Source organism: Salarias fasciatus, chromosome 23 (assembly GCF_902148845.1).
Source record: "Salarias fasciatus chromosome 23, fSalaFa1.1, whole genome shotgun sequence".
Taxonomy (NCBI): Eukaryota; Metazoa; Chordata; class Actinopteri; order Blenniiformes; family Blenniidae; genus Salarias; species Salarias fasciatus.
Window position 1 is genome coordinate 15,857,243 of NC_043766.1, and position 12,117 is coordinate 15,869,359.

General features: G+C 42.3%; 1 protein-coding gene across 5 annotated transcripts in view; it reads right to left on the reverse strand.

Annotated features, from left to right (window-relative positions):
* Positions 1–993: 993 nt before the first annotated feature.
* The window catches only part of ttll7 (tubulin tyrosine ligase-like family, member 7), an 83,161-nt gene continuing 72,037 nt past the window's right edge, over positions 994–12,117 (reverse strand). For 2 of the 5 annotated variants that reach the window (XM_030082614.1, XM_030082610.1), the window contains 4 exons: positions 10,641–10,814; positions 8,934–9,040; positions 2,808–2,912; positions 1,825–1,912 (listed from right to left, as the gene is read on the reverse strand). In XM_030082614.1, coding sequence (XP_029938474.1) covers positions 2,830–2,912; positions 8,934–9,040; positions 10,641–10,814 — 364 coding nt within the window. In that variant the 3' untranslated portion in view covers positions 1,825–1,912; positions 2,808–2,829. Of the gene's footprint in view, positions 1,913–2,807; positions 2,913–8,933; positions 9,041–10,640; positions 10,815–12,117 lie in introns of all 5 variants that reach the window. The other 3 variants (XM_030082611.1, XM_030082615.1, XM_030082613.1) reach the window with 3 other exon arrangements.

A 12,117-nucleotide genomic window follows, 5' to 3' on the forward strand; every position in this document is an offset into this window, starting at 1 on the left:
CACCCGTGAAAACCCTGCACTTGGTGGGAAAAAGGCTGCGGCTGCTCATCTCAGGCAACTTCACTGCGTTTACAGTATAGTACATTTGAGCTGGTGAGCCAAGTCATTCAATGTGCTCAACAATCTCTGTAACGTGCAACACATCCTGGATAACCGTAAAACAGCCATACTCGGTTTGACAAATGCAAAAGTGTCTCCTTCAAGAGTGCAGCCGACACAAAGACACGGTAATTAATGACAACACAAAACTTCAAGTATATTCCAAATGCATGTCCTCCATCTAACCACTACATCTGGGTCTAAAGGGACTAAAATCAAGCATGCAAACACGACTAATGTGCAGCCTCTTTCTCTCATTGTGTCATTAGTGCATATTAGGAACTGGTGGGTGCTCTCTGACAGGTTACAGTCCAATCCCCATTTTACACCGAATGCATTGTGTCTCCATTGCATCGTATCCTCCACAGTCATTACCAGTTGCACATGCCTGCGTTGCGGAGATTTTTTATTTTCATCAACAAATACGATGTATTGATGTATTTAGAATTACTAGAGCTGCTGTACTGCAGACAGATGCAAGGCGCTGTGGGTATCATAGTAGATGTTCAGACTCATCGAATAGCGAACAGCTGATTCTTAGTTCGGAGCAAATTGTTAAAAGGATACCTGAGTCCGTATTATTGTTGTGTTTGGAAGAAATGAAGACGGAACACTTGGATAGTAGTCCGTGTTTTAACGATGTAGATCAAGGACCTCAGGCTGCATTTTATTTGTTTAAGCATATATTCTTCCTCCACTACCGTGCATGTTGGCTGCAGCATGCAGAGAAAATAGACTCGCTGCCGCTCAGTTGCAGCATGCAGCAAGTAAACCGCATCCAGTGAAAAAACAGCTGTTAATTCCAATGGGGGATATTCCGTGTGGCAACTCCAGCGTGACATGACGGAGCTGCAACGAACACGCAACGCATCCGGTGTAGAATGGGCTTTAGATGTGGCATCAAGTCAGCTCCTCCTCTAAGACACTTGTCTTTTTCTACACTGACATTCTAAACATTGTGTTGCCTAATAGTTCCTCACACAATTGACGCACACAGCATCATCATTCAAGAGTGGTCCGTGCTCCACTTTTCTGGCGTTTACACAAAACTACAAAAACTACAACATGAAATGGTCATTAAAAAACTTTAAATTTATTTTTACTTACTTAATAAAATGACTTATTGCAGACAGCAAAAAAAGGCAATATTACATCCAATTTTAGTTTGTAAATGAAGGGTGGCTTTGTTGATACTAATCCATACCAGCATACTGCATCAGCGTTCATTGCATTCCCGGAATAACTAACAAAAACAAATAAATACATACAATAAGAAATAAAGAAATAAACCTTGCATTGTTTAGTATTTGTTATTCTTTCCTTTTACAGTACCATGACTTGAAACTGTACAGTGAGTATAATACAGCAGTTACAATGAAAAGAATCATTGTCTTGTTCACTGGGGTAAAAGACGGGGTGAGGATACCTCTGGTCTGCTGGTCTGAGCAGGGCTGAACTAAGCCAAGCTGAGAAACGCCCTTTTATTTATCCAAAGTCATCCAGCCTTGCTTGGTTCTATTCTTCCACAAGGAGACTGAATTGTAGTGTGAGGCCCCACCCGGCGTCCAGAGCTGCTCTGTGTTCAGGTCCAAGATGGGATTGCACAAATCTGGGTTTGGCGAGGAGGGAGTCAATCGTGGGAGGTTGAGGTCAAAAGGCGAGGTGTCAGAAGCAAGGGTTGCCACTGTGACCTCAGAAGTGGCCCATCCTAGCGGCAAAAAGGCTGCGGGAGCGTGGCACGGCCGACGAGATGCGGCCAAAGCTGGACGAAGGCCACTTCATGATGAACTGGGAGGTCACTGGCAGCAGATACCTGGACAGACGGACAAGACCGAGGGATGGAGGGATTAGGGGGAACGGATGAACATAATGAGAGGATTAGTCATGCAAAGGTCACAATTTAGAGGTCGGGGTGCCTTAGCGGGCACTGAGACGGTGAGCTGCCCTATTTTCATATATTGATTCTACCCTTTATTGCCATCTCCATTAGCATATTACAACTTTAATAATGGTCTGGTGATTTCAAGGTATTAGAAATAAGAAAATGGCAGGAAAAGTGCAGGGAAGAAAATGTGAGATGAATACAACATGGCCTATTTTGTGAAGGGCTGTAATGACCAATCACTGACAATATTGACCATTTAATGGTTTGTATATAACATGCTGGTTTTGAAGGGGAGTGGACGCCCTGCAAAAATATAATGTGATGAAACTATTTGGTGTGGCATCCAATAGTTGGAGAATACAGAAAGAAAGAAGAAGATACAGTGAAAACCCACCATGCTTTAAGCCCTTGCTTCAAAAACATTAAGGGGTGACATTCAGACATTCATGTTTCATGACCAAGAGTCCAAAATCAACCCAAAAACTTTTGTTATATATTTTCTGGGAATAGCAAATATCTGTGGTTTTGTTTAGAAATTTGACAAGAGTAACTATTTAGAGAATATCGCTTAATCCGTGAGGTGAGTATTTAATTTAGTTTTTCACTGTATGGCTCATACCACACATAAAAAAAAGTCAGATGCATAGTTTCCGTGTCGAGATTTCTGTCAATATAATTATATATGAGGTAGTCATGTATCCCCTGATACTGTAATAAATCTTAATACCTACACCAGCAGCAGCACAAGTTCTCTGCATTTCCATATCTAGAGTATTAAACTTTGACCCTCACATTTGTGGTATCATGAACAGAAAATCCTCACCTATCAATCCGCGCCATAGACGTCAGAACCTTTCTAAGACTTTTCTATGACACCTTCCACCGAGACAGAGCAGTGAGGCAGCTCCTGCTAACAGCGTTCCAGTACCTGAGAATGAGACCAGTGTCAGGGTGAGATAGAGTCAAGGAGGGGCTGAACCCTGCTCCCATCTTCCTTAGTTACTGTAAATGAGTCAGATATGGTGGTCAGAGCCATGTCAGATGAGATGATCAGATCCTGGACAGGGTTAAACTGAGAGTTATGCAGATGTCGGAATTCAGTTCAGGAAACATGAGACGGGAAGTTTGAGCTCCAGTTGCAAAAGCGATTTAATTTATATTTACCCTTTTTTTTCCATCATATTTGTCAGATTTTGATATCATAGAGTGTATGACACTCTGGTTTGACTCTGGACATATATATATATATATATATATATATATATATATATATATATACACACTTCCACACAACACACACACACACACACACACACACACACACACACACACACACACACACATTTTAGTTCAACAAGTACAATGGTCAAAAGAAGTACTCCCTGTGGACACGTTTAGGATGTGACAATCTAATCAAAAGGGAGCCACTGGGGCTGACAATTACAAAGTGAAGACATAATATCTTCTTCTTAGCCAGTGCGGAGATAGCACACTTTTTCCTCTGACAACCCTCATTCCTTGTGAAATAGCTCTTGGACAAATTAGCTGAGCGGCTTGTTCTGAAGTCAACCAAAAAGGAAAAAAAAAAAAAGGCATGTCGCTGAGGGCATCCATTTCAACACAGCCCGAGACCCAGGAGAGTTAGGAAGGATTTAAATTAACTTGATTTAGCCCAATGAGAGTGTCCTTGAAAAAGCTTCAAGTGGGCCGCAGGTATCCCTGCAGCACATCATCTTCTGTGACTGGACTGGGTGAATAGTGGGCTCAGTCCTACACTCCTTAAAGTTCTCTACTCCAGAGAGGAGGGCAGAATAACGCTTTGGCCTCAATCTTTTACATTTGTGTCCATTAGGCAGCTCACACTGCTGTCTTAGAAAGGAAATTTAGTAGTTTCGTGCAGTGTTTTTTATGCCACCGTTGAATTCATTTCTGCATGTCTTGTGTGTTTTTTTCTTCTTCTTTTTTTACCCTAAGCTCTTCGATGAGATTCATGTGTTATCCACTGGGATTCTACCCATGGATTTGTGGTGTGGTTTTCCACCTACATTTTATAAGATTTTCACTAGAAAAGCAGAGCCTAGGTATGGAAATGGCAGAAGAGGAAAAAAAAAGAAAAGAAAAAGAAAATCAAATATTGAACATCCATTGGGGCTGAGTGTGTTCTTCAGAGCTCCTCTGCTATTCACTTTGAGAATATTCAGCTCATAAAAAGAATCGCTGTGGTGGTTGTGGCGAGGGGTGGGATTGAGAGGGGGCTTCTCATGTCCAAGCAGCTGCTGTCTCTCCAGGCTATATTTAATTGGACCCTCATTCTGCATCTTCCAGGTTCGTCCTCCTTTTGATCATGAAGAAGGTCTTCGTAAGAACGTGCATGCATGAAAGCCAGAGGGAGGATTGTTCATGCACTTGTGCTTTACTTCAATACATCAGTTGACAGGGAGGCAGACAGATACTCTGTGCTCCAGTCCATACATGCAAAGCTACAATCTACCACTGTTCCTCCTGACAGGCCCTCAACAGCAATTTTGCCATGTCCGTTGAGATGTGACTGCCACGGCGCATTAAGAGGAGGCCAGGGAAAGCAAAACACCATGACTAAAGGTGGTGAAGGAGAGTGCCGTGATCGCTGACGCAATCACAAACCAAGAGGCAGAGAGAGGCTTGAAGGTTATCTGCAGCCCACATTCAGCTCAACAACCCCAATTAACCCTAATTACTTGCCACACTTTTCAGACGAATCAAAGTTAATAGAATCTGAAACTTTTGTCATCATGGGAAAATTGTCTTTGGATATTGACAGGCTTATTCCACACTTAACAGGAAAGTCATTAGCAGGGCTATTTGGTGACTTATTCTCATCTTCCCACACAAACCAAAGGCTGTTGACACAACTGATCAGGGCACTTCACAGAGGAAGAATGCTTGAACGGGAGCAAACAGGTGTGGTCAACAATGAGACTCTGCAGACCCAAGCTAATAGTTTGAGTTTAATACGGGTCAAAAAGCTGTGCCACTTTATGGGCTATGAATGTGTGTATATGCAGTGTGAGTGTTTCAAACTGAACAGAGCCAAATGATCTTTTTAGTATTTCTGGTTTCAGTGGCTGCGAGAGTCTAGGCGCTATAAAAACTGGGCTCAGAGCCAAACATTCTACAATACTGAAACACAAAAGCTGAAACAGATTATATGTAATACATTTTATCTTGTCCTTTCCTATAAAGTGTTTGTGCTTAAAGCCTCAGAGAAAATGTTTTACATTATAGAGCATAAAGTAAAGACTTGGCTATCTCCACAATCATATGGCCATAATACTTATTTAACAACATTTCACATTAAATTGGGGCCACTGAGACTCAGTCGGTTGAGTTGTCGTCTCTCAATCAGGATAATAAGTTCGATTACCTATCTCTCTTTGTCCACATGTCCAAGTGTCCTTGAAGAAGACACTGAAACCCAAAATTGCTCTCAATAGATGGATTGAGCACCTCGCATGGCAGCCACCTCCACGTTTTCTGTGCGTATGTGGATAGATGAATGTGATTAACGGTGTAAAGCACTTTAGAGACCGTTCAAGTGGTGGAAAACCACCATATAAGTGAAAGCATTAAAACATCAAGATCTGTGGCTATTATAACTGGAGATTATGTATCCATCAAAAGCTTTGTCGAAGACAGGTTCTGCCATGGCCTTTCCTCTCTTTACAAGGTGAATTCAAACCGTTTATATTAAGCGGCGGTATTTTCAGACTGTCATCGATCATTCTGCTGAGTTAAAGGCTGTGCATGTTCTCCGCAGCAAACCACAGAACAGTATATAAATTATATGAACAACATCTAGAACCAAACAAATCCTCCTAGTAGAGGATTCATTGGCCTTTTCCCCCAACTGGTGGGTAGACAGGCTGTCCTTTCCTTCCAGGGCCCCTGACTGGATACTGAACCACTGTTGAAAGACGATGTATGTTGTCAAGACATGTCCAACCCGGCCAACTTGTCCTCTCACTGCCGGGGATAGCATCTCAAGATTTCTTTCAATAAACTGTCTTTTTATATCTGTAGACAAGGCAGCAGAGTTATATTTTGAAAATATTACCTCAAATCATATTCACACTGATCAAAAGGGCATTTTTTTTAAATTCCTTTCTCTTATTTTATCGTTGGTAATCTCTATTCGCCATACTACCTCCTGGTGCTCCTCTGAAGGGCTTTCGATGTCAGCCCTCTGTTGGAAATCCCATAGTGTTTATTTGGCCTGCTCTGCCGCGTCTTCCAACCACACCCCTCTCATTGCCAGCCTGGTGTTGGCCGTGTATAGCCCCCGGCTCCCGCTGCCTCCTCACTCAGTGCCTTGACAGTCAGCTCCCTTGCGTTCACGTCCCTCTTTCACGTCATTGTAGCTCCTCGCTCCGTCTGTCCAGTGGATCTCCATCTTTGTGAACGGAGTTTGAAAAGTGTCCCCATCTCTATAAACACTTTCTTTGTGCCGTGCGTTTCTCTACGATCTCAATCAGGTAATCGTGATCAAACTGAATTTTCGGTGAATCCACCTGTATCCCCTTGTTCTGCCAAACTTTCTTTAAGATCATCTCTCTCGTTTCATACCAGGAGAACTTCACCACCACTTGTCTGGGAGCTCCAGTGGGACTCGGCCAGTGTGTCAGTGCTCTGTGTGCACATTGGATGTGAAGATTGGTTCCATCCGGTAGCGCCAGCTCCTTTTCAAGCGGTCGATCCACAAATTCCACGATTGAATTTCCTTCTGCTCATTCAGAGAAAACCGAAAATCCGATCTTGCCTCCAAGTCTGTGATTTTGTCCTGTATCAGACGTGTCTGTCGGGTCACTTTCAGGAGCAGTTCGCTGGTCTTGGTGTTATCTTCCTCCAGTTCCACTATTCAAGTGTGGGCTTCGGCTATGCTGTTCATACGTGTCTCAATCGCCTTATGGTTTTCTGTCAGTTTGCGGTCTATGTCTTGTTGGGGGATGTCCATTTCTTCCTTCACCTCTCTTTTTGACATCATCTTTAAAGGTTTTTAGTTCATTGTGGAGTTCTTGTGAAAGGTCTTTTATATCGCTACCACTGTTGGCCATAGCCTTTAGGGTTTCAGCATGCTCCATTTAACCAGCTGCGCTCTGGTCACTTTGCTCGCGTACATCCTCCTCCTCCTCGTCTGCCAACTGTGCTGGCGTTGTCTTCGATTTTTCTTTTCCCCTTAACAATCCCAACACTCATATATTTCCAGTCAGCCTATTGTCAAACTTGTTCTCCCCACACTTGTTTTGAATGCAGAAAATAAGTTTTGTGAGCAATTAAAATTTTTGACGGATACACATTTAGTTCTAAGAGCTTATCTTAACCATTGAGGTCTGGGTTTATTTTAAACAGCACAACTGTTACATTGCACTGAGGTACATACAATTATTCATCCAACTCAATTTGATCAAGTGCTGTTGCCTCTTTCACACAGCTTTTCTTCGTAACACCTCAAATTTATGGTAAACTGCCTTATGTAAAACTGTGTGGTCCCATGTATCCACTTTTAAGTGGTTATTGTTATTTTTCCCTTACATTTTCTCTCCATCATCTAACTAAATCCAGCACAGCACAAAGTCTCCACCCCTGAACCTGGTTCTGCAGGGTTCTTCCTGTTAAAGGAGGTTTTCCTGTCCACCATCTGTTATGCTTGCCCATGTGGAATTGTTGAGTTTTTATCTATAAAAGTACCTTAAGATTACTGTGTTGTGTTTGATGCTCTAAAATAAAACTGAATTTAAATTGTTTCAATCCAGGCATATTTCCTGATAGAGAATAAAGTGTGCAAAGTTACTGAGCCTGTGTTAAAAACAGTCCTTCAGTCACTTGACCAAAACTTTAGTGACTTCAGAGCGACGTAATATGAACCATTTCTATTCAGGACGGTGGAATTTTTTTTTTTTATGTCATAGTTTTCATTAGAAGTATTGGAGATAAAAACAGACAGCAAACAAAGTGACCAGTTGTTCATAGGAACAGGTGAATACTGTGTTAGAATGGTTTTGGAAAAAAAAAAAAAAACCTCAGCGTATTCTTCAAACACACGTGGTATTAAGAGTTGTATTAAGTTTGAGGTTAGCAGAGTGTGAAGAGAGATGGATGGTTGTCACATAACAGTGACACAGCAGATGCATGCATGCCCCTCTCTCACACACACACACACACACACACACACACACACACACACACACACACACACACAATTTTCCCTGTCAACTCATACATCAAATGGAAAATAATCGTAATCACTTCTCCGTTATCTAAAAGTGGTAGTGGGTTGCAACTGTCCTCAGCATGCCTTGACGGAGAGATGCGAACCACTTGTGCTGTGAAACTTCAAACCGAACGACGTGAGTCGAGCCATTTTCTGTCTTCTTGTGACAAGAAGAGAGTAGTGCTTAGGTTGATCATGGCACTGATGCGGTGCAGGTGAGGTGCTCAGTTCCCACTGAGGCCACTCATACTGAAAATGCACTCAGAGTGAGATGCTTTGATAAAAGTGTTGAGTGAAAGGCATAATTAAGCATGTAACAGCAGGATGATTGGCCTGTGATGTACAGCAAGCTGGCACGATGGTTGCAGTGATGACCAACAGGGCTCCAAACAGTCTGAATGTTCCTCCTTCTCCTGTCTCTTTCCCACCGAACATACTGTTTGCAGGTTCGACTAACATGATAATTGAAACGCAGTCTCATGGCTTATTGGTCAATCCAGACTTTGCTCATTTGAGTGTTAGTGAGGGAAAGGAGAGGAAGGCATGATAGACTGTTAGGTTTGCAGCCAAAGCAACCATCTTTAGGGCAGGAGGGACCGAGCCTGTTTCAGAGCTTTGAGGTGGTGGGATCAGCAGGAAGCAGTGAGTAGGGACTGTGCTGGAAAAATGGGGGGGTTTAGCAGAACTAAACCAAGCAGAGACCTGCATCGAGGGGCGAAGAGACGGAGGAAGAGGAGGAAGAAGAAGCGGCAGCGGCAGCAGCAGGAGTGGAGCCATGGGTAGAGGTCTGTCCAGCAGCAAATGGTAAGCTTTTTTACACAAACATATATAAACACAGAATAAATAAGGAGAGACAGACCAATGCATGCTAAAATGGACTCTGAAGGACACCTACTGCAAATATATGGATACACCTGTGTACCATACTCTGCAAGACAACGCTTTGGAATCCAGCTATGGTCAAATTTCGCATACTTTAAGTTGACTGATGAAGTTCATGTTCTTAAAAAAATTGTTTCAAAGAGGGAATACCAGAACAAATAATAGAAAGCTACATAGTTTTTCAACTGTACAAAAAGGCTGCATGCTTTTTTCTTTTCTTTTCTTTTTTTTTTAACAGTTGAGGGTTTTATATAGTGTGTGCACAGTGATAGCTTGTTATATATGCACAAGAGTTATGAATCATGTAAAGCAAGGCCCCAGGAAAAAAGAATCTCTCTCTCTCTCTCTCTCTCTCTCTCTCTCTCTCTCTCTCTCTCTCTCTCTCTCTCTGTAAGGTCATTTGCTGCACAGGCTCATCTTGGCTCTAATTGAATTAAGCAGGCCTCGAGGGGCCCTGGGCTAACCTGAGCGCTAATCTGTGGGCCATTATTTCCTGTTAACAGCATACTCCCTCTCTCCAGCTCCCAGCCCAGCTTTCTCCCTGTCTGCCAGCCCAAAGCATATGTGATTTAAAAGTTCACTCATTTTGAACCTGAGCTGCTGTCTCCTACGGGGATCAGTCTTAAAAATAGAATGATGCTGATTTCTGCTTGCTTGTTTTATCAGGGGCTTTGTGATGAAGATGATGGCTCAGAGGCTCCATGGAGGGGAGTGAGGAAATGTTTCCTCTGGGAGGTTCAATGATGATAGCTTTAGAAATTCCAAATCAATGTTTTCTTGTCTGCATGATGCACTCTCTCAGTACTTTTTTATTACAATGTTTTCATTCCAAAGGGAGTCTATCGTTGGGTGTTAATCTGGGGCTCAAACTGCATTAAAACACCTTCGTTTAGTTTCACCCTGATCCATAATACCACAGAAAGTCACGAAAAGAAATATCTGAATATGCTCTCTTTTTCTACTCAGTTAATGTCACAAATGTGTAGTATTATAAATATCTTTTGTGGTGTTTTAATACTGCTTCACACAGTGGTTGATTAGAAGTTAGAGAAGTGAGCTTGTGCTTGGATATTCGCAGGTGTTACTACATGTAGTTAAGGTTAACTACGGATAGAATATGTTAAATGTATAACAATAATTTCTCCAAAAGGTATCAATGAAATGGGTTAAGATTATGAACATTATTAATATAATTCATTGGATCTACTGAAGTACGCTGCCAAAGACATAAAAAGTCACTGTGAAATTATCCACTAAGTTTGAGGTTTTTTTTTTTTTTTTAAACCCTATCTGGTTTTCAGGTATTTTAATTAAGACTCTTTGCTGAGCTGAAGCTCAACATCATACGCAGCAGCTCTAACTTCATAGCCTCAACCTGGGACTACTAGACTGTGGAACTGCTACCTTGAATAATATTCATTTTCTCTAATGTACTATCCCTAAACCTTTGCAGAAGGGAAGTTAAAAGATTCTTTGAAAGTAAAGCACACAGTCAGGAAGTATGTAAGAGTTGTGAGTCTCTCTCACCTTGTGTCATCCCAATCGGGGCTGAGTCCGGTCAAAGAGCCACGGGACTCGAAGACAAACTTGTAGACGACCAACAGACAGTCTCGGCACAGCTGGACCAGCCGGCGGCAGCACTGCAGCTCTTGGGGAGAGACCACCTCACTGCTCTTGCTGAAGATGGTCTCCCACGATGAACTGTTGAGCAGACAGAATGTAAATCTATGCACACTGGAGGTGCACACATGATAACATAAGAATTAAAGCAACCAACACTTTCAAGGATAATATTATTTTAAGCTGTAATATATTTACAAAAGTAAAAAAATACATACATTGGCATTCAAAAGGAAAAACTACAAATACGTAGCACGTTAGGCCAATTTTCTTTTTTTCAGTTTATTATAGTTCACTCCTGGCCTGCAATTATAACTGTTATATCACCTACAAAAGCATTGCATGTTGTCGTTATACCTTTTGAACACTGTTTACATACTTTGCTGTACATATATGCAAAAATAAATTAACAGAAGATACACATTTCACCCAGGCATTGAGAGTAATTTCATGTATATTATGTAAAGCAAGATGACCACCTAAATAAATTTGTGGTCTTTATATCTACATTATATCTTTATAGCCACAGAGATTTGTATGCATGCCCTCCTGTATGTACATACAGGAAGACAGACAGACACAGAAAGGAAGGATGAAAGAAATCCAAGTGCAGTTAACCCCTTTTACAACCCTGGACATACCTCTGACTGAGAGAGCTTCAACAACTGAGACACACAACTCCAGGGGGTACTTTTGATGTCTACCCCTTTCACTTCTTGGGAGGTGGGAGGTGCCTCTGAAAGGGCTCAAAACTGTTTCCATTCTTTTCCTCTAAGTCGTTTTCAAAGCCTGTTGAATTCATCTTGCACAATAGCTGCAAGGCCGTTTGATTGTTGTTAAGTCCCTTAGATAAAATATCAAACAAGAAACAGAGAGGAGTGGGGAGGGGGCTTCACTCGGATTTAGAGTGTGCTGTTCGAGGTGCACTGCTTTACTGTCTCTGCATGACTCCAGGGCCCCCTGTTGGGTTCAACCATGTTGAGGCTATGGCCTGCCGCAGGATGGAGCTTAACAATAGAAAAGCAAGCTTGCTGGATCATCTAAGGCAGGCTGTGATCAGACAAAGGCTGCATGGGGTGCAGCATGCTGGGGTAGCTGAGGCTCAGCACAGGCTAATCCTTGTGGCCACTATTCCTCCACACGCCACCCTGTCTGCCTGTCTTAGGCCAAGTCTCCTCCAAAGATGCATCTCTGGTGATCCGAGCACAAGTGACAGGCCCTAAGGATAAGTGGGAACAGGCACCCATACGTATTTATACATATTTATTCAAACCACTTCCGAGGTGGTCTCGCATGTGATCACATATGTTTGGTAGTAGGAACAACATGTGTCTTGAATGCGATTCTGGATGGCGGCGTAGCCAGAAAGTATGTCATACGCAAA